This window comes from Acipenser ruthenus, chromosome 13 (assembly GCF_902713425.1).
Source record: "Acipenser ruthenus chromosome 13, fAciRut3.2 maternal haplotype, whole genome shotgun sequence".
Taxonomy (NCBI): domain Eukaryota; kingdom Metazoa; phylum Chordata; class Actinopteri; order Acipenseriformes; family Acipenseridae; genus Acipenser; species Acipenser ruthenus.
In genome coordinates, this window is record NC_081201.1 from 33,932,079 (window position 1) to 33,956,085 (window position 24,007).

The following is a 24,007-nucleotide window of genomic DNA, read 5'->3' on the forward strand; positions in this document are numbered from 1 at the left end:
CACCTTCTAATGACCTGTCACCACTAATGTTATTTTATTGCAATGTAATTATGCTCAGGTTTCAGATACAAGGAACTCGGTTTAAATAATTTACCTTCCGTGACAATAATTTATCAGTTAAAAAGAGGATTAATTAGAGCATCGCTCATTATTTCATCTGTTACTAAAATAGTAATCATTTCTTCACTCCTTGAAATTAGGGGTTCTTTTTTAGAGCCATTTGGTTTTATTCGGAACCCATTATTGTTTAGAATCTAAAGAACACAAGGAATGTGGAGAAAAAGAACGCCCAGGGACTCTATTTTCTAATGGTGTAGCATTGTTAAATAAGTATCATCTCATTAAAACATTATTTATATGTATTGTTTCCCTTGCACAGACTCTTGAAAGATAGAAACCTTGCCAAACACAGAAACAACATTATGATTAATCATATTAACTACAGGCCCTACAAAAGGGAGCAGACAGGAATGCCTACCTTTTGACCTGTTTAATTATGCATGTAGAATTGCAGAAATACTCATATAATTTACATAGAGACTGATTAGCTGAAAGCTTATGTCAGTGAGCATAATTAGTCATACTTCATATACAGGTATAAAAGGGCAACTGATATTAATGGATATTGAAACAGGTTAAAATTATAGCCTGTTTGACATTAATGACCAGTAAAGGAGGGGTGCATACTTTTAGCTGCTGGAAAAAATTACACTGTAATGACTTTATCAGATCAAATTTAAATATTGTAGTGCATTGTATAGCCTAATGAACTGTTCACACACAGTACATAAACAGAGTTTGATATCTCTGACAAGTGCAGCATGTTGAACTGAAAGGAAAGCAACATTAAGCCATGGAGGGTTTTTAAATGATTAGAAAGATGTATTTTCTTTGCTGGCTCTGTGTAAATGTATGCGTCGTTCCCCACCGCCCCCCATATGAAAGTAGGATACATTGACTTACTGCAGTTTGTTTATTCAACAGACTCACAAAAACTACACTTGTACACTAAATAAATAAATATATGAGAAGCGAGTTGGTGCAGCAGGCTAATTCTCTAGCCTGTCAAGGAGTGAAATTAGTTGGGTCTTCTCAATTTTAATTTTAGACATTTGTTGTCATGAAAAAAACACACAGTTTGGCACAATTTAGAGCAGGGGTCTCCCAACTCCTGTCCTGGAGAGCTACTGGGTCTGCTAGTTTTCGTTTCAACCGAGTTCTCAGTTACTTCACTGAACCAATTATTAGCTTAATTAGTTAAGTTTAACAGGTGTTCCAGATCTTTAGCCATTGATGATGTAAAGACACCTATAAAACCTGCTGGAGAGGGGCTCTCCAGGACCAGGGCTGGAGACCCCTAATTTAGAACAATTGTCAGACTCTGCTCTTACGAGAGGCCCAGGACTGAATGATAGAGGGTGCTATGCTTTTGAATCGGTTGCTTTACAGGACAGTATTTGGATGGACTACTTTTTATGTGGGCAACGTATTTTGCACTTCTGAGTATTTACCTTTTATTTATATACATAGCTGGAGTGCAGAGGTTAAAACTGTGACAACACAAGTAAATGGGTGAGTTCAATAAAACACAAATATGCATACCAACTTAAATGTGTGCTGGTTATCTGGAGGCATTTCCCCATGTTCTCTTTACACTATGCAACGGAAGACGCCAATTATTATTTTTACTAGGCAACAAGTTGTTTTTAATAAAATTCAATACGTAGGAGAGACCGGTACAACATTATACAAACGCATACAGAATCGCTGATCAAACATAAGAAATACAAAAGTAAATGAACCAGTGGTTCAGCACTTTACAAAGAACAAGCAGAACAGGTATGACCTACAATTCGTAGTTTTAGAAAAAATTAAATTAGACAATGTGCAATATAGAGGACAATGCATGGATACATGAACAAGTACCATGATGCCTGCAGGTTTAAATAGAAAGGAATAATAGATCATTACATCATCAACTACATCATGTGGTGAATGACATCACAATCACATTAATAGATTTAAATATTATTATTATTATTATTATTATTATTATTATTATTTATTTCTTAGCAGACGCCCTTATCCAGGGCAACTATATAACAAATAAATGAGTGTGGTTACCATGACATCTAAAGCCTTTAGTACCTCCAATGTTTGTTTTCAAACACTTTCCCTTGACAAAGGTATGTAAACATACCAAATATATAAAAAGGTTAAAGAGGGCTTTTGAATTTTTTTCCCCCCTTCAGATTCTGTATTTTTTTCACAAGTTTCCAGCTCTACAAGGTTAAAAACACAATATTTTTTATATATATATATATATATATATATATATATATATATATATATATATATATATATATATATATAGTGTTTTTAACCTTAAAATGGAAACAAAGAGATCATAGATGTGCTTTTGTTATTATATTTGTAATACATCATTTACTGTTGAACTAAATCTGTCGCAGAGGCTTGTTAGTATGAATTGTACTAATTACAGTTTGTGCTTAAGTGTGTATTTTTAAATATGGGTATTGATTTGGATTAAGTTTTCTTAATTAGGGTAAATGATTTTTCCAGCAGGTCCTAATTTAGTTGACACAGACAAACATTTCCCTGCTTTCTCTTTACATTTCATCTCTAGTTCCTGCCTCCCTGAATATTCATGCTTCCTGCTTTACACCTGCTTACGAAGAAAGTCATAGAGTTATCCACTTGCCCTAATTCAAAATTAAAGGGGGATAATTAAAAGGCTCACGTCTCTTCTAAACTGGTTGATTTATGTGATGTTTGCAGTTTTATAGAACACAAAACAATTAATTTACTTCTGAAAAGACCAGTGAATTAATCCAGTGAAGCCCCAGAGCTTTTCAAAGACTCGAATCATATGTTGGGCTCATTTAAAAGCTGCATAGGAAATTAGGCTGAAATAAAGGCTTTTAATTTTTGAAAAGTGCAGCTATAGTAACTGTCTTCAGGACTGCCGCTGCTAGATCATTACTCAGAAAAGGTTAAGGAGAGCTTTAGAATTTTTTTTCCCTCTCAGACGCTGTATTTATTTCACAAGTTTCCAGCTCTACATGAGGCATTTAAAAACGTAAAACAAAAAAGGTCTTTAAAAAGAAAGGAAGAAAATACAAAGCTTTTCAATCCGTACTCAGTTAATTTGCTTGCTGCCTCGCCATACCGTGTCTAATGAATGTAATTGCTACCTTTGATAAAAATACTATTATGTAGATCATACTTTACATTGACAAGCAGATCCTCCCCCCCCCCTCTTCCCCCCCCCCCCCCCCTTAACTCACAGCTACTGAGATCTCTAATTATGCACAGATCAAGTGGCTTTTCACAAAGGAGCATGTTGTCCACAATTACCAAGAATTGGAGCAAGCTACGTTTGCACAAAGGACAGATTCGATTTGCTGTACGCTCCACAAAACCCATTCCCTTGATTAATTTTCCTTGATTAATTTTCTTTTCCTTTGCTTACATAGACGACCTTCCATTTCTTGAATGATTTGTTTGCTCTGTGATGGGCTATTTTGCAAGACAATATTGGAAAATAATTAGGATCTATTTGAATAATCTTGTCTGTGTACTGGATGTGTTTCATTCATTTCTAAAGATGCAAATTTATTTGAACACCTGAAGATTTGTCATTTATATCCTTTATATACCTACCTGCATGAAAACCTCTGGGTGTGAGAATTTCAATTTCCGCTCAGTAATCGGTGATATAGAAACGATAGACATTAATGAAAATGTTAGACCACTTTGTGCTTTAATTAGGCATCTTAAACAACTTCCAAAAGGTCTCATGCATTTTGCCATTTGTGGCCATGTGTTCATTTTTTTTTACTATTATAAATCAATTGCATTCGTGGCCTATTAAAGTCATTAATCAAAGTTTAACAATTTGCCAAGCTATTTGGTGACAGTGGTTTGATTTCATATGCACAACAAATCTAAACAACAGAAGCAATGGGGTGTTGTAATACATTTGCATAATCCTGTACCTTTAAAAGGTTGATTCCATCTGTATCAGGTTACCATCTGGACTCAATCAAATATTAGAAGGATCGTGCAATATGTTTGATTGAAGTGGCATTTTACTAGTATTTATTCATTTCTACGAAAGCCCAAAACCATGGGCTATAAATATAGAAGATGGGATAATAGCTTTTGACTGGACCAGTCGTACTCAACTTGAAATGAAGTGTCCAGCTGTGAATTATAGTGACCAAACGCCATTTGTACAGCTTGAAAAGTGGGTGCATTTTTCTAGCTTGTCACTAGGGTAGCCATAGTTCATATTCTTGAATGATATCTCTAAATGCACAGTTGCCGTATTACAAGCATTTTACTCAGTGTTTGGAATTTATTAGACAGATTGGTCTGTCCTAGGGTGTATAATGAAAGGAATACTCCAACACATTCTTAAATATCCCTGTTCTATTAATCCTGGCATGTCAATTTATACATAGTATTACAAAATATAACCTGTTCCCTGATAGAAAGTGTTATATTTTATTTCTGAGCTGGGGTTTTATTAAAGGGTTTCTGTACTCTTTTTGATATTTATTTATTTATTTATTTATTTATTTATTTAGTTTCGTATCATAAGGAATAGCAGAGAATCTGGTGGGGAGCATAATTTATATTATTATTGTTTATAACAAGCAGAACATGAATCTGTTGTCTTGGCGTGTTGTCAGTGTTTGAGAGAGGCCCAGGACTGAATGGCAGGCTGGGGGTGTTCAGGTCAGGATTGAGGTAGGTGTGCTTGCTTAGAAGGGAAGCTCAGATGACTGCTACCTGCCTGATCCTCATCTAACTATTACCAGTGCCATGCTTTAAATACAATACACCACCTCCACGTTCCATACATGTGGGATAATATAATGCACGGGTTTGAGTGTTCCACTTGAATACCACACACAACATCATAAGCACACAAAAATACATTTCTGCATTTTTCAGGACAGTGATGGAGATATTCCTGCATATATCCACTCTTTGTTTATTTTACACCCTCCACTTCAAACCGTATATAAACCACTGTGGCTACATCAACCCCCTGAAAAGGGCTGAATGGCTGTTCATCAGAAGCTTTTTTTCTTCTATAAAGCTGAGTGCTGTTTGCAGTTAACAGGGGATCCTGCTAGATGGAGGGTTAATGATTCTTGTTAGTGAACCGAGGCAGTCCATGAATGTAAAAAGCCATATACTCCACCTGCAGGCATCGTTAGCTTGGAAATGATGGGAATGGTAGAGATGATGGGAACGGTGACTGAACTCTGACCTTATTGATCGGAGGCGGCTTTGTCCAGCTGGGTTCCTACAAACTCAGTCAGCCGGAGAGGTATTTAAAGGCAAATGCACTTTGCTGTCAGGTCCGAGTGTCATTAATTACATTTTCATCTATGACAGTGACAAACAGGCTGGACCGGCTGGAGTTTATTAAGGTCACTTTATAAGTACTGATACAAATTTCATGAAAAATGAATTTTGCGCGTGGACAGAAGGACATTAAGACAAGCAGACAGACAGTTACATAGGGTTGGATACAGTTGACAGATGGATTTGGTTTTATCTTGAACTTAATCTCTCATGTGATCAATGTTTAGTTTATATTCAGTTCATAAAAAGTAAATATCAATCAGTGATATATTTCACACTTCTTCACATTGATCACTCACCGTATCATTGATTTGTCACTTTTATATAACTGCAACACAGTTTCTGTTGTCGTATTCTTGCAAAAATGTAGTAAATGTGGCACTCCCAAAAGTGTATTCCACTTTCTATTGTACCACCTATCATTCTGAATGGGAATCAGAGGCCTTAAACTGATTTCACTTGAGTGTAGGCCTGCTTTTAAACTGCTGAACTGATGCAGAGGTGCTTGTGAATGCTGCCTTGTGCTCTGTTCATGGTGGCCCCACAAGTCTAAATTATATGAGTTGCTGGGTTGCTGTACCAGAAGTTTAATTCAAACATGAGAAGTCATTTAAAAAACAAGCTGAAGCACATAAGTACTGACGTCCATTCATCTTTATTAAAATGTCCTTTGAATTTATCATTGCATGTAGAAAGGTCTGGGCTGGGGGATATTCTACCTAACAGGTCACTTTCAACTCGATTCAGCAATGCTCGACTGGATTCAGAACTGGACAATAGATTTAATCAGACTGGACATTTATTGCATGTTACTCTGGAACAATATTACAATGAATACGTAGAGACATCTCTGTGCAAACAGTCTGCTGGTTATGTTCTTTATGAAACCAAGCATATACATTGTATAATTACCAAACTAGACTCAAACAGAATTAAGGAAAGTGAGTGTTTATGATAAGTTGAAAACAGGTTGTAATTTTGCAGTTTGAAAAGGCTACACAGTACAGCACAGGTGAGTGTTTTCAATCTTGTGTCACACAGCATGTTGCTAGACACAAATGTTATTTTATTGATGTTTTTTCTAATTATACGCTTGTCATTAATTCATACTTTCATACCCTGCAACCCGAATTGACAGGATGTAATAAATCTATGTTTTTTTTAGGGCCCTGTGCCAAAGTGGTCTGAGCTATTGAATCCTTTCATACAACAGCATCCCAAGCCTTTATTTCAATTCACACTGAACTGTAATGGGCAACCTGCAAACGAATAAAGAATTGGCTTTAAGGCTTTTGAAATAGACTGATTCTGCTGTAGGCCGCTCTGGGGAAATAAGTGGGAAATGTAAGTAAGCATGAAATAGTTTTCCATAAATAATCAAAGGGAAAAAAACAGGGTAATATGCTTGGGAGCTGTAAAAAATATGTAACCAATTTCCTTGCTATTGAAGAGAAATAGAAAGCTAAATATATAGCACGGTGAAGGAAAGTTTCATTCTGGGTATGGAAATAAATAGCAAAGCCGTACCTTGAGATTGGAACAGCAGTTTAAAAGCAAGCTGTAATGGTAAGTAAGGCCTTTTCAATCTGCCTGACGAGATCAATTGCTTGGTAATTGTTTGCATTTTCGTGTTTGAGCAGGTAGGTTTCAGCTGATCACATTTAAAGATTAGGAATTTATTTTGTGCGTATCCTTGTTCTTATAATCATTGCTTCATTTTGAACTGTTTAATTGGATGGGCTATTTGATGCCTTTTAATAACTAAAGGAAGGGGGTTAATAGCACCAGAAATTACACTTCAACATAAGTCATGTAGTACAATTTGCTTCTACAATTGCTTTCATAGTCTGCTTTTTGAGGTGCTGGTTATCATTACCTAGATGAATTTGGAACTATTTTGATAATCCTTACGCTCTTTGCAGGGTCTTCATTAAAAGGGTGCTGATCGTGTCTGTCTGACACACTTTAGGTGGTGAACGCGATACAGTAACTGCCAGGATTGTTCACAAGTCTTTTAAAACTTTCAGCATAAACTCCTTGTCTCCTGTAGACCCTTTGGATTGCATTTGTGTATAATCCAATAAACTCTAATCTTAATTGTCTGTATTCTATTTTTTACAATGAATCGGAGGTGTGGGGTTTTGAACCAGGATCCAATAAATAATAAAAGCATTGCTCAGGTGTAACAAGAGAATCAAGCTGAGCCAACATCATAAATATCCAATCATTTCACAAAATCCCTCTTTTCACTCAGACTGTTATTGTCACAAGTAAGTAATAGCCTGCAATTTTCTCTGATCCCTGGTATTATCTGTAAGAAAATCAAAGTAGGCCTTATACTCCATTTTCTGCTATGTTGTATCTTAGTTAAATGTTACACAATACCACACATGCCTTTGTAATACAGTAATCTCTGTTTGATGTCTTGTTTACATGTCAGCAATCTTTTTGTGATATTCAGATAACAGTCATGAAAAAATACCTAATATCAGATTCAAATTGAAGGCCACTATCTGCAGACATTTTTAAATAATTTTAGTGAGCTGCAACACAAGCATTATCCAGCAGGTGGCGTGAGTTTTTATGTTATGGTTAGTTCTGGGTAGAAGCAGGTGGTTAATTCCAGTGATTTGAGTGTATGACTGAGAGCCAAGAGATGCTGTGTTTCGATCCAAACAGCAAGTACAACATAATTATAATGTGGTTTGCACAGGAATTTCATTATGTCCTTAAAGAAGCTTAATGTAAAATGTGACCTATGGACAATAGCTGCACATGTGTATTGGTGTGTGGTAAAATTGTAACCTTAAAGTGAGCCATTATTCTTTGTTGGCTAGTGGAATTACCAACTCACATTGCTCACACTTATAGAACATTTCTAACAGCTACTGAAAGAATGCAGCCAAACTACAGTGACATCAGCTTGCTGATATTGTTGGTGCGCTGAAGAAAATGTGAATATTAATGAAAGGCTATAATAACATACTTTACCAGGCAGAGGAAGAGAGCAAACAAATAGCAATCACAGTACAAGTAGTTGCCAGTTTGTTAATCACTGGGTCACCACGGAAAATAAAACTGGAGGTGTTTCTTCATAGCAGCCACCCTTGAAATTATACTCTGTGTGTATATATATATAGAGAGAGAGAGAGAGAGAGAGAGAGAGAGAGAGAGAGAGAGAGAGAGAGAGGAGAGAAGAGAGAGAGAGAGAGAGAGAGATGAGAGGAGAGAGAGAGAGAGAGGAGAGAGAGAGAGAGGAGAGAGAGAGAGAGAGAGAGAGAGAGAGAGAGAGAGAGAGAGAGAGAGGAGAGAGAGAGAGAGAGAGAGAGAGAGAGAGAGAGAGAGAGAGAGAGAGAGAGAGAGAGGTATCTTCCTGGAATCAGTATTACTGTTAGTGTTCGAAACACCCAGCTTCTTTAGACTCAGTAAGACTTCATTACTAGATTGAGCTCAGTCTTATCATTAGTGTTCAGTTTGAAAGAAAAAAAAATGCATTTGGTGGGGTTTTTCACACTTGTAATCAGTCACACTTAGCCAGGTTTTTCAGATGTTTAAAGTATTGATGGTGCTGATCTGTGCTGATTAAATTGCCAACTCTGTTGGTGGGTGATAATGGACCTGACAGTAGCAAGTGATTTCCCCTACGTAGTTTAGTGTGGGTCTGTGTGCCCACAATGAATGAAGAAACACACCTCATTCAAGGTTCAATTACACTTTTTTTCTGGTATATAATATTTTCATTTATTCTGCATAGAGGGGACTCTCAGAGCTTTTGTTTGTAGCAACAGAAATGATGTGAGTAAACTTTTAAGACCTCAGCTGCGGTACCAAGTACCTTACTCCCAAAAGATGACAACTTATCAAGTCTGTAATGCTTCACAAATGTGTAAAAGGAAACCACGACACAGCTGAGCAGGTGTCAGGTACAGGTAACCCAGCTAGTAGATATCAGGATGTTGCCATTGCCCTGGTATAATGGGTCTTAGATAGAGCAAGAGAGAGCACCAGGCCAATCAACCTATACAAAAATATGGCTTCTTTAGACACGTCAACGTCTCTGACCTTGTGACCCATAAGAACAAAGTCAGAATGCATGAAGAAAAACAACACCGTTACAACAAGATGTTATTATACAATCAATATAGAACAGCACCATATATCTGAGTCCATAGGTGGCACTGTGGGACTGCATGTGATCATAGTTGGGTTTGGGCTCTGATTGCTGTAACCACGTGGACATCAGCGGCTCGCATAAAACAGGAGCTCAATAAAAGGCAAACCAATAGTTTTAGATGAGAAAATGGGATTTAAGGAAATAAAAAATTCATGCCATAGATTTACGGTTGATGATAATGCATTGAATTAATGAAAATAAACATGGCTCTGCATGTGCACTGTTTATTTTGTTCTATTTGTTCAATTATATTTTCATATCTAGCAATGTCCAGTATGAGAAAGAGTTGTAAATTTCCTGATATTTAAAATCAAACTGCACTGAAAAATCCAGAAAAAATTCAAGTGTAACCAGTAACAGTGCTGGGTATTAATACAGGTCCCCAACATATAAATATCCAAAAATGCATTACAAACTAAGGCAGTGAAACTACAACGATAAGACAGACTGCAAAATGAAGTAGTATATTATATAACAAATTAAAAGCAAACTTGTTTTAAAACAATTTCTTTAAAAAAAAGTTTTTATTGATGGTAATTCAAGTAAAGCAGATGAACAAGGCCTGTGTCGACACACTCAGTGGAATAAGTCAGCTAGTTCACATTTATATATGGTTCTGCCGCTGGGTTTAAATATACTTGCTTTCCTGGTTTTAAATACCCTTGAATAACAAGGTTATTTAAATGAACTCATTCATGGTTACTTCACTTGCCCGTCTGAATAACAAATCTATGAGCTCCTTCTTCGCTTTTAAAAGATTGTCAGAACTTTAGCTCTGTCCCTGTTAAAAAATAAATAAAAAATAAAAAAGAAAGAAAGAAAACTGTCAAAAGTGCCAGTGGCATGTGTGAAAGTAGCCGATTTTCTTAATTCATCCCTTAGGAATGGATAAGTCTATCAATCTATTAAATTGGAAAGCCATTAGCAGCCCTGGTTTATGCGTTTCAAGCTGTTAACTAGGAGCTGATTGATTGTTGTTCCTTTGATGGGATATGCTGATCTAATCTCACTGTGCTTGAATTTGCAATAAATTACACCATTCATTTCCTCCATTTAGAAAGGGAAAATCACACCTCCAGGCATGTCTTGCTCCAGAGGTAAAAGAGCAGGGAGCCTGTTTTATGGTGCCATTTAGGCTGCAAGCTTTCAGCAATTCTCGTCTCCCCAAAAAAATCGAAGCATAATCAAGGTGTATGTTTAGAAAATTTATTGTTATAATTTTCCCCCTGTAATCTCTTCCATTTTCCAGGAGCCCCGGCGACATAGATCATCATCTAAAAAGAGAAAATGAATAGCAGTTTAAAATTTATCGGTCTTTGATTCTCAATTATACGTGTTTATGACTTCATCTGTCTTCACTGACTTCAACCTTTTCCATTATAGTGGAATATTATTTGTACGGAATCCATTAAATTCACAAGGCAGCCCCTAATGGTTGGGCTGGAGCGTTTTGCAGAGGGAAAATTTTTTTGAAAGGTGGCTTCGCACAAAGCGTAGCTGTTATGACACTAGAAATTGCTTTATTGATAGCCTCTTCTCTCGCCTGTGCATTTGGCCATTTGTAACCAGACCCATATCTATATTTCAGGCTGACACTGATAAGAACCTTTCTGTTTCCCAGACCAGATTACACTTTGTAATGACACAGAAAGGCAGGTACGATTCACATCAGGACCAGCCTCTGTATAACTCTAACCCAGTCTCAAAGAGCTCCCAGGGTGTCTGCAGCCAGCAGGCAGGTGTGGACGCTGGAGAGAGCGATATGAAATGACACAATGCAAACAAAATGCTTGCTTATGATACAGGCACAGGATATAATGGAGTCCCAATATGGAACTGATAATCTCCAAGCTAGCCAGGCAATAAGCTTTTAAATGTGCGTTGTTCAGGTCGCTAGCCTCCCCGATTTATGACCACCAGGTTCAGAAATGACGTGTTCCCTGTAAATGGCATACCTCCACCCACATGTTTAATTACTTAACTATCGTGAATCGCTTGCAGTGTTTTATTTTACAGCTCTTTTGCATGTTCATTTATTTAGTTTTCAAGAAAATACATGTGCAGTAAAACTTAGAATACTATTTAACAAAAAAATAAAAAAAACAGAACATGCATATTATAAGTAAGTATGTAAAAGTGCAAAATTACTGGGCAAGACCAGACTATTTTTTAATAATACTCCATGTTTGTATCCCTTTAAAGTATTATTGCATTTTTATACACGTTTTCATATTGAAATCTATCACCATTATTTAATATCCTACCTTTTTTTGTATCTCGCGTGATTAATATCTCAGAATGCCTTGTCCATTCCCAGTGTCAATAAGCAGGCCATTACAATAAGACACGGCAGGTCAGGGAAAGGGCATTCTAATTACTGTAGTTAGACTAAATGTTAAATGCACACATTACAGACAACGAATTTAAAAGGAAGAATTGGTGATCTTGGAGTTTTAATGATTCTCTTCACCCACACGCTGAAAGTGAAGAACTCATGAAGGAAATACACAAACATCTGTTTCTTTAAGGGACCATTAATGTCTAATAGGCTGCTTGTGTAGAAACAAGTATTGGGACAGGACAGCTGAATACAAATCGTACCACACATTGGAATTGGAAAATATTTGGTGTACCACTGCACAAGTGAGATGGGTTGCTCTTTTGCATTATTCCATAAAGAAAAAGATGATTATCTATTTAGGGATACCAAAATATTTAGTAAGCGTAAGCAAAATGAGGATAAAATTGTCAATAAATGAAATTCCAGTTTGTCAAATGAAAGATATCAATATCGTTATTGTCGTCTATAAAAACTAAAATAAACACATGCAGTACACACACACACACACACACCTATATGTGTGTGTGTGTGTGTGTGTGGTTTCTATTCTGTGAATTTAAGATAAGAGTAATTGGCTTACGTTCTCACTTAGTTTATCACGACAATCTACCGTGTGTTACCCACCCCCCCCCCCCCCCCAGCACCCACCCTTTGCTTAAAATTTAATCTAAAGTTATGTGGCAGCTGTTTGATTATGAGTTCTGAGCCAAGAAGGAAACTCTAACCAGGTATCAAAACAAAAATCCATCTCCAGTTTTCCCACCAATTACAAATAAATGTTTAAGCGAGGGAGCAGCCATCCCCACAGCTCATATTTTTCCTCATTTGTCCATTAAATGGTGATGGATGTAAAGCTATAAAGTATCTAAACTGAGCCCTTTAACAATCCATGAGCAATACTATCATTTCTTTAATAGAACTTGCTGACCGTGTCTCTCTCATGTGCCATTTGTCATTTTCCATGTGAAATAATCAATAACGTGGCTTTGAAATAAATAATATAAAAGTCAGAGTATATTACATCTTCCAACGCTGAGCCTAGCTCAGGCCCAAAGAAATATATACATAAAAACAAGAATATAAGGAAAAGTTCAAATGAAAACTATAGACTGTCTTATTCTTTGTTTGAAGCATTTATTACCAACAAGGTTTACCTTAAGTTTTTCTCTTAAATTAAAAATAAAAAAATACCTCACTAAAAGACCATCATTTGATACGAAATACTGAAATGGATGCATCGGTCAGTGTATTCCATTACTACTATTACTCTGTTCAGTGATGGAACTCGCTTTGAATACAGTAGCATTCCAGGCAGAAGAGTAAGTAAAAACACAGCATTTCCATCTATTATTATTATTATTATTATTATTATTATTATTATTATTATTATTATTATTATTATTACTACAAGGCACTTTGTTATGACACATCTGTATTAAAGTTGAAATCCCTTATGAATGATGTGCTGTCAAATTTTAAAAAATAACATTTTATTTTTATTTCTTATAGTTTGAATAGGTGAAAATATCACAGAGCTCTGGGCAGATAATACAAGATACTACAAGGGCATAATTTCTAAGGTGCCTTGAGCTTTTAAATGGTTAATGTAGCTGTGAACAACAAATCCAAAGAAAAGACTAGACCTAGTAATGCTGAATGTTACCACCAGAGTGCGCTAAATCACTGTTTGCTGCAGGTGGACATAGAAGTATAACTTGTTTTACACAGACAAACGCTACACATTATTATTATTATTATTATTATTATTATTATTATTATTATTATTATTATTATTATTATTATTGTGACATTTTAAAAAGGTTCGCTGAGAGCGGAAGTGTATGTCAAAAGTATTCATAATGCCCTGTAGCTGAAAATATCCCCCTGATAACAGACTAGCCAGTACAATATTAGGGCCAATGGTGGCCCTAATATGTCATGAATACAAACTCTTATAATGCTTGTAATGGTGATCATGCGGCTAACTGCAAATATTTGATGTTCTTCGTTAACCTTTAAGTAGCAGTAGGCTTGCCTAGAATTAATGGCTTGTCTAGTCCAGAGCTTCAATGTATTCCATACATGCATTATTAAACTGTTTCCTCCATATATTTCCTCTGAGTGTGTATATAGATAGATAGACAGACAGACAGACAGACACACACACACACACACACACACACACACACTATATAAACAGGCGCATGGACTCTACACACGTTTATTTGCTACTCAACTGGTGAAGACGGCATGTCATGCCTGTTGTTTTCTCCAGTATACAGGAGATAGACATTACAACAACTCCATTTTTGGTTTGTTTGTTTTGTTTTGTTTTAATGAGTTTCATGTGTGGTCTATTGTTTTTCTATCGTATCATAGCATGTTGCTGCATTTGTGTCACATAATGAAACGATAATTACATATTGATTCAAGTTTCTAAAGTATAAGGTAAGTAAATAATAATTAGTGGACTATACGGGGTTATTTCTAGGGTGACCTTGACTCGGACAATCAGACAAACAAGTGTGACTGCAGTTCTAATAATTGGATTGAAAAGGGGAAAAGCACCATATCATTCTTTTATAAAATCAAAAAACGAGTTAACAAATTTTAAAATGATCAAATGAAAGAAAATGAAAGTTTACTGAAGAAGTCAGAGATTTACACAAAATACAAACGACATAGTTAATATCCAATAGTTTCATGCTTACACTGCACATGAAGCAACAGTATAATTGAATAAACTAACATGACCTCCTATTGAATTCATATGAACTATTATTATTATTATTTATTTCTTAGCAGACGCCCTTATCCAGGGCGACTTACAATTGTTACAAGATATCACATTATTTTTTTACATACAATTACCCATTTATACAGTTGGGTTTTTTACTGGAGCAATCTAGGTAAAGCACCTTGCTCAAGGGTACAGCAGCAGTGTCCCCCCACCAGGGATTGAACCCACGACTCTCCGGTCAAGAGTCCAGAGCCCTAACCACTACTCCACACTGCTGTCTAGACATCAATCAACTAAACATCAATTCGGGAGAAAGTCGGCATTGGCCCTACTCATGCTGTTAAAATGATAGTAAATTGATAGTAAATCCTTCAAGCTTGTTTATATCGAAATGCATTTGGATTAAGACACTCACTATTAAGTGTCATCAGTTTTCTTCTAGTTTACTGTGGTTATTTTAAGAAGATTTTGAGCAGTTATTTTGTGTTGGTGTTTGAAATGTTTACAGAAAACACAACTCGAGAATGAGTGTTTTAAAGTTATGGGGAAAAATCAAAGGTTGATTCTTGATTCTTACACTAAACCACATCTTTATAAACACGACTCTTTAAACGCGTTTTAGTATGTACACTTTACACTGCATACATATATATATATATATATATATATATATATATATATATATATATATATATATATATATATATAATAATAATAATAATAAAAACCATGTCGGCTTCATGCGTTGTCTGTGTGTGTTCTAAAGTATGCAGTTGGAAAAGTGGAATACACTATAGATCTCCCATAGAGGGCGCTATTTGAGCGTGATTTGACACTGTTGATCTTTCTCAGTGCAGGCATATAACCACAAATAGGCTACTAATGAACATAACACACATAGCAGAACAGGGCGCAAATTTAACTCTGCAACGACGAAATCGTTAGCTAAGAAATATGATATGGCGTGGAGAGGACCTATAGATATATCCAAAAGGGCTTGTCTTGATGTCTCTATCCCTGGGGTTTGTTTTAAAACCACACACACACACACACACGCATATATATATATATATATATATATATATATATATGAACAATGAAGGTATGGCTTGTAACACAACACTGTTTCCTAAAGCTAATCTGAGTAGCCTACATTTTTTTATAATAACTCGGGGTTAGCACTGATCAAAGCAATTTCAAAACGAGCATTTAAACTATTGATGTGGTGTTGGGGAATCATAGTCTTTTAAATGCTCTTCGGATATTATTAATAATGCAGGTCACTACACACACAGACACACGCACACACAGACACTGGCAAATAACCCGAAAGCCACGGATTTTTGCGCGTGTGTTAGAAGGAATACTACCAAAAGCAGTGCTAAAGTTTAGAAAGTGGAAAAGATTTTAAAAGGACAATAATTTAAAACAAAACAAAATCTCATGAGTGTGACTTTTTTTTGGTTGGGTAATTATGTATTATGTAATCTGTCTATTTTAATTTTAGTAGGCCTATACCTAAAACGGAAGATTCGTATTTTATATGTCACCTGTCTGCTCTTTGTAAATAAACCCCAATCACAACTTATATTTACAATAATAACCTAGATTTAGAATAGAAACGTAATTATCGGTACACTTTTTGTGGTGCTCTTCAGTTTATCCAATTACATAGAAGAAAAATCATCTTTCTCTAACTCACAAAAACAAGTCCTAGAAACATTTACAATATTGCTTATGAAGACAAACAAAGCAAACCAATTATAGCTGCTCCCCACCCAGCACTCTTGTTACTAGTGATCTGGTAATGATGAGGGCTCATTAACAAACCACAGTCCGGCACGCGTTTGTTTAGCTGGATAGTTGAAGTCAAAAAGCAAACCGTGCAAACCTAAGAACAAAGGAGCATTATCTTACACACACAATGCTGTGTCATTTTTCTGGGACAATTACCTGCCCATTTTTTAATTTTCAATAATGCAAAACTTGAAGTTAATCAAATTATTAAAAAATAATAATAATAAAATTGCTATCATTACATTTTGACAAACAAAGCGTGTCGCAAGTTGGATATTAGTTATCTATTATATATTAGCTTAGAACACCATAAGCACAGGTTGCTGCAGCACTTAAAAACATCTGCGACTAACGCGGGTGATTTTGTTTTTCTGTGAAAAGTAATTGGCTATAGCCTGCGATTCACCGTGTCAGATATTCAAGATGACAGCCTTTGTGAATACCGCCTATTTTATTCAATGCACGAGAAATGATGAATGAGTTAAAAGAAAAGGCAAGAGAAGATTAAGCTGCTTAATTACCTTTGCATTGTTGGAACCCGTTAAGTTATACAGAGGAGACATGAAAGAGATATGAAAAAAACTTATGTTGCATTCATGCACAACTAATAGAATATAGACTTGTACCTTTACATTAAATATACTTAGCAGTCACGGAATAATAAAAAAAGTGAAATATACAGACACTGGTTTGGCATAAACATCATGGTTTCTCTCTCCTGCCAAATTATTTGATTTACAGTAAAGTCTAAAACTAATCCTTCTGTTATATCAGAGTTCTCTGGTTATTATTGTTGTTGTTATTATTATTATTATTATTATTATTATTATTATTATTATTTGTACAGGAATAAACTATATACCGTTGTTTTATAACTTGTCATACAAACCGGTATGTATACTTCTTTTTGTTTTTAAATAACTCATACATACATTGTAGGCTTAGACATACTACTTACAAATAGAATACCATGACATATTCTCGGTTACATGTACTTAGACATTTGGAAGACATAAACAGTTTAGAATGAGTTAATGAAACACACACTTGTTATTGATTTGAGTTTATGTTAAAAATGTCCTGGTTGTTATCTAAATTCTAACTGCAAAATTAAAAGAAACATTTGATTTATTTTTTCAATCTTGGTAAGGAGCTTCTTTCACATCTCTGCAATAAATTAGACTTCCCTCTGTATCATTGTGTACGTCCTGAAGTTTGACTGTTTTGCTGGATGTAATTAGAAAGAAAGAAAGAAAGAAAGAAAGAAAGAAAGAAAGAAAGAAAGAAATACTCGAGGCTTTAACTAAATCTGTTCTGGCCGTGAGCTGGAAACGAAGCTGCACTTTGCACCAATAGTCAGATCTGAGTCATTTGCCTGCTGTATTAGTGGTGCTTAAGCAGAGTCCATATCCCTTTGTACTAATAGCCCCGTCCTCATTTGCTGGCTAATTGGACTATATAAAGCCAATAACAGGCGTGCGCTTACAGCCTAAAGCCAACGCGCAAAGTATAGGGAGGGTGGACTCACTGCAAAACCATTCTCTCTCTCTCTTTCTCTCCGTTTCCCCGCTCTTTCTTAAGCCATTGTACGTGCCCAAGCGCCGTATACTCTCCGCATTTAACTTGGATGACATTTTTATTTCATCATTAGCATCTGGCGCCAGACTGACGCAGTGAACATTGTACCATTTTGTAGAGGATCTCTAGAAGACTTGGATGCAACATTATATTTGAGCATCATCATTATTATTATTATTATTATTATTATTATTATTATTATTATTATTATTATTATTATTATTATTATTATTATTATCTATATTGATAGCGGATTGCGCGCGGAAGTATTTTTAACGGCACTGAAGAACTACAACAACATACGAAGATTACCGGAAACATCGTTCTATATTTGTATGGTCTGAGACATCGACCACCAACAACACACAACAATGCCTGAGACAGCGCAAGAAAACTCAAGTCAACCCAAGGAGTCTCCTTTTTCCATAAAGAACCTACTGAACTGTGATAGCAAACCACCCAAGCCAAAGACTCTGTTTTCCCCGGTAAAAGGGGCACTGGAAGGCGCTAGTTTCGCTTTCTCTCAAATGGGGGACCTCGGCTTTCCCAGGTTTGACGTACCTGCTCAGAGGTTTGCGCTGCCAGCGCACTACTTAGAAAGAGCTCCGGCTTGGTGGTATCCCTACACCCTCGCATCTGCAGGCCACTTACACAGAACAGAAGGTACGTGCTTACAAGTTAAATAGTCTTTTCATGGTTTTATAAACTTATGTAGAGTTAAGTGTAATATAATGTCGCTCTTTGGACGTGGTTGGGAGTGATCTGATATAGCTTTGTGCAATATGTGGCCGGCACATTGACTTTAACATCCTTAACAAGTCGCATTAAACACCACGCATTTTTATTACAGACATTATGTTGCAGGGGTTCTTTCTAAAAATTGTAACGCCAATAGAAAAAGTACAACTTAAGTAAAAAAATAAAAGTTCCGACAGTCAGCTTGTTCCACGCAGCCTGGCTATGCACATTATGCTTCCTGTATACAGTAGCTTACTTGCCAAAAAAATGCTGTTCTAACTCAGTGTAGCCTTATAAAGGAGATTAATTACATTTTTAAAAAAATGTCATTTAAAAGATCTCCCTTAAACTAGGATATGTACTTTAAAATATACAGGAAGTATGCTTATCTGAATGTGTGTTGTTAGTTTGATAAGTGGAATGGTCAGGACTAAGAGTTTAATGTCTAATTTCCTGCTGTTGTAAAACGACATATATTCTGTCATCCCTACTTGAATTTGTTTGTCATCCAAATTAGGTACAGACAGAATACGAGACAGGTAGACACTGGTTCAGTTAAACGCTTCCTAATGATACATTTTTATTTATTTTGTTTAATTCCTCTCAGTTATCGAAAAGGCCAGTGTCAGAGACTCGTCTCCGGCATCGGGCACCGATCGAGACTCGCCCGACCCGGTTCTTAAATCCGACCATGACACAAAAGAGAACGACTCCAACAAAAGCACAGAAGAAATCGTCCTGGAAGAGAGCGATTCGGAAGAACCAAAGAAAGACGATAATCTGGACGACTGGAAGAAAAGGGAGGACAGCCCGGACAAGAAGCAGTGTAGGAAAAAGAAAACGCGCACCGTCTTTTCCCGCAGTCAGGTGTTTCAACTGGAGTCCACGTTTGACATGAAAAGGTACTTGAGCAGCTCGGAAAGGGCCGGTCTGGCGGCTTCCCTGCACCTAACAGAGACCCAGGTCAAAATCTGGTTCCAGAACAGAAGGAATAAGTGGAAACGACAATTAGCGGCAGAGTTGGAGGCTGCCAACCTGAGCCACGCCGCTGCGCAGCGGATAGTGAGGGTGCCCATTCTGTACCACGAGAACTCTGCTTCAGAAACTGGAAACTCAACGGGTAACGTGCCAGTCAGCCAACCACTCCTCACCTTTCCACACCCAGTATACTACTCACATCCCCTAGTCACATCGGTACCGCTGCTACGACCTGTGTGAGGGCTGTGTTTTTATTTTATTATTACTAATAATATTATAACTATACCACTATTATTTTTGTAAAAAAAAAAAAAAAAAAAAAAAAAAAAAGCTTGTAGATTTGTGTTTCCAAAGCCAAGGAGCAGCTATACATTTTCAGTAATTGTTTGTAAGCATCAACTGATTTGTGCAATTTATAAATAGACGCCAATTCGTTGTTGTTGTTGTTGTTATTGATGTCCTGTGTTTTTGTATTTCTTTCTATTATTATTATTATTATTATTATTATTATTATTATTATTATTATTATTATTATTATTTGGGCATTTCACATTGTTAAATGTACATAATTGTTTTTGTTTTTTGTATAACTGAAACCAATGCTATATACTGAGTTTCATGTAAAAAGCTTTTTAAAATGTGAGGTATAAGGAATTACAAATTTGCCAAATAATAATTTTACCTGAAGAAATGCCTTTATTTCATCACGTTTTTAATTTTTTTTTTGTATTTGATTCCCCGTTTTATAAATCGTTCCCTTACAGCAAGTGACTTCTTTATTCAAAGGGTTTTAAATACTGAATGCAAATTAAGTATCCATGAAGCTGTAGTTTTTAGTGCAAAGAGGGATTGTTCAAATCCGCATGACTTTCATTGACATTTTTGTAATTTTGTAAGCCGGTGACTATTTAACTAAATAATACATTTTTAAGATTATATCAGTTGTTGAACAGCTGTATTTTTTTTAGTTTACTTAATTTGCTTTCATGTTTTATTTTATAACAACAACAACAAGAATAACAACAATAACAACAACAATAATAATAATAATAATAATAATAATAATAATAATAATAATAATAATAATAATAATAATAATAATTATTATTATTATTATTATTATTAAGAGTTTTCAGTGTGATGAGGGAAGAAATGAGTTGTATGTTTTCCTTGTTTTGGGGGTAAACGGAATTATTGTATATTTTATTGTCTTGTGTTAATTTGTTTTATATCTGTGCAATATTGTACTAAATCTGTTAAAGCACTCTTCAGTAGCCTAATGGAACGTTTCACTGTATAAAAATGTGTTCATGGTTAAACTGGAATACTGAAAACCTATAGGAAGACATACATAGCACTGACAGCATATACGTTCAGGCGCTTTAACTGAAGGACAATCAGAAATACTTTATTTTTAAATTAATTTAATAAATGTATTGTTTTAATTGTAAAAATAAAAAAAACCCCTTTTGTTCCAAAAGTGGGAATTTACTTGAACATAATCATGAACTGAAATTTCAGTGTGTTTGTGCTTCTTTTTCTGAATAGTTGTTGTATAGAAATAGCTTACTACACAAAGAAAATATTCTGTGTAAACGTCCCTTTGCGTAGGACAACTGACGTGACTTTTTATTTTATTTTATTTGCTATTGTATTGCTGAATTATGATGTGAAATAAATTGAGCATTCCTTATATATGCGGTGCGTGTCATTTCACTGCAGGACACAGAATGAATTCAGCATCGTGAACTGTGAGAATTGCAATACTAATTCCAATGCAAAACATTCAGTTTCCCTCGGGGATTAGTACATTTGAAATATCTAGCCTATATTTTACGTCATATACTATTATAGACAAATACAAAACCAACCAACAAACAAGCAGTATTGTGTAGCATATGCTTCTAAACTAAATTTTGTTTTAGTTAACATTTACGCAAATAGGTAAACATCTATTTATTAAAAATATAATTTATAGATTATTGATAGATGAATACATTGATGAATGGATTGTCGAAGTGATCACAGTTTCTCAAGATAATAAAAACGAGTAATACATATATTATGCGACTAATATTAAGCACAAAATAAGGACTTTTATCGAAAGTGAAATCGCCGTATACTCTAAGGGTTTCAAGGGTTCGCTATTTTTTTTGTTTGCCTGTTTTATTTTACTTTTGATAGGTTATATTGAAGTACGCATTTTTCTTGTATGATTAAAAAGGACTATATTTACTTTGGTTTTCAGATTGGGAATCAGCAACAGCGTGCAGGCGTACAGAGCAGAGTAGATTCACAGTGAGGCGCAGAAACATCCAAGGAGGCACTTGTTGCCAAACTGTGACACGTTTCATGGAGTAGCAAATGTTTAAGAATTAAACACAAATCTTATGATTTGAAACACGTATTCGTTTTTGTATACTATATACTGTATTTGGTGGCTTTTTGTGTTTGAAATGTCATATGTAATTGAATGCTCAACAAAACCACGTGGTTTTGCAGTGTATATCATTTTTAGAACTAACTCCATTTGAAACAGCAAGCATTGCATTTAGTCTCGTGACCATCTTTTTTAATAACTATAATGTTTTTTTTAGGCAAGGGCTTTCGTAATAAATAAACAAAATACAAAATAAAGATTTTTTTTCTTAAGCTGGAGCGGTACCTACGCGCCAGTGATATCGATCTTAAAGATAGCATTGTGGTTTCTTTTGGTGTATATAGCAATCGGAGCACATAGATTATATCCAAACTTAAATATTGATAAATAATGATAATAATAATACAAAAAAAGCTTACCAGAAATTTGGAGTCACAATGTGTTCCCTTGTGTAAAATACCAACAAAGTCGTGCTTGTTTTCGGTACAAGTAAGTCAATGGTTGACTTGTCAATGGTTGCAATAACAAACAAACAAACAAAAAAGATGAATGGAAAACACAAGCTGTTACAAATGTCTATACACAATCTGCATGTGTTGTGTTTAGTACAAAGAATCGTTCGCGCGCGAACTCCTCGCCCTTTAAAGAAATGATCAGTGCGATACAGTACAGATCATTTGCACTTGGCGAATTCACCTGTGATTTACTTGAATCACATACACACACGTTTGTTTATAGTGTTTATGAGGACTTTGCGTTGACTCTCACTATATTTTTATTACTATTCCTAACTCCTGTCAAACAAAACTCCACACAGGGTGACAAACAACAAACAAAATATTTGGGCACTTTTAGTTTGTTTTTAAAAAAAAACCCAAAACAATAATTGTTTAATATCTGTTTAAACTACGAGGCCCGTGTCATTAGGTTTTGTCAGACTTTCCTTCCTTGTGGATACTTTTCTGACCCAGCAAGCATATAGATAGATAGATAGAGAGATAGAGAGATGTGTGTGTGTGTGTGTTTATTATACATTTTTAAATTGGCACCGGGTGGCAGCCCACATTAATGGAATGTTCTGTGCAGGTATAGTACTGTCATATTAAGCGTATAATCGTGTTCCATTTCCCATTAAAAAGGTTAAGCATAATCAATTGACTGTTAAACACTATATATTATTTTCGTATTTGATCTTAATATACACAGATAGTCAGACAGAGAGATGGATAGACAGATAGAGATAGATGTTGTGCCAGGCCTAATTTCAACAGTTTGTATTGAACAGAAGCTAAACTGAACTGGTAGTGTAGTAAGTTGCCCAGAGACAAGACTCGGTTATGTTCTTGTAAGTAAGCAACATCATTGTTTTTGAAGCACAATTAAAATGTCATTTTTAACATTTCAGTAGATAAATGCCAGGTTGTTATTGTGTTAATCTGTAAATAGGGCGTTGGACGTACATTTTCATAAAATGATTTGACGGCCTTTCAAAGTAAGGTTTAGGGCCCTGTCCAGGTTTGTATCTGCTACCGGGCAAAATAATACCTAAATTAAAGCTATAGGGTAAATATAAACGTGTGCATCTGATTAGGACGGTATAATGGCTATTTATTTATTTATTTATTTATTTACATTCATTCATTCAAATACAAGCCGTTTCTTTTCAATACCTTATTTACGCACACGATGCCATTGTTATGGGAAACACACTGGTGTTCGTGTGGTATTAATGTTCGTTGTGTTTCAAACGCACATATTTTTCTAAAGGCAATATTGTACTGAAAAACAAATTCTGGTTGCTTCAATGTCAGTCCAGTTAATACAGCCTATCGTTTTTTTTTTTTTAGTTTTTTTTTAAAGAAAACCATGATAGAAGCA

General features: G+C 35.4%; 1 protein-coding gene across 1 annotated transcript; it reads left to right on the plus strand.

The window, feature by feature from the left end:
- The first annotated feature begins 17,830 nt into the window (after nucleotides 1–17,830).
- On the plus strand, nucleotides 17,831–21,433 carry LOC117417624 (homeobox protein HMX3-like). The gene is made up of 2 exons (XM_034029772.3): nucleotides 17,831–18,696; nucleotides 19,379–21,433. Exons 1-2 carry the CDS (start codon nucleotides 18,405–18,407, stop codon nucleotides 19,987–19,989), a joined length of 903 nt encoding a protein of 300 aa, XP_033885663.2. The 5' UTR covers nucleotides 17,831–18,404; the 3' UTR covers nucleotides 19,990–21,433.
- The last annotated feature ends 2,574 nt before the right edge of the window (nucleotides 21,434–24,007 follow it).

Excerpts from the sequence above, each read along its gene's own strand:
- LOC117417624 (XM_034029772.3), top strand. The coding sequence starts at position 18,405 with ATGCCTGAGACAGCGCAAGAAAACTCAAGTCAACCCAAGGAGTCTCCT. Across the intron at positions 18,697-19,378 it reads CCACTTACACAGAACAGAAG|TTATCGAAAAGGCCAGTGTC; the intron begins GTACGTGCTTAC and ends AATTCCTCTCAG.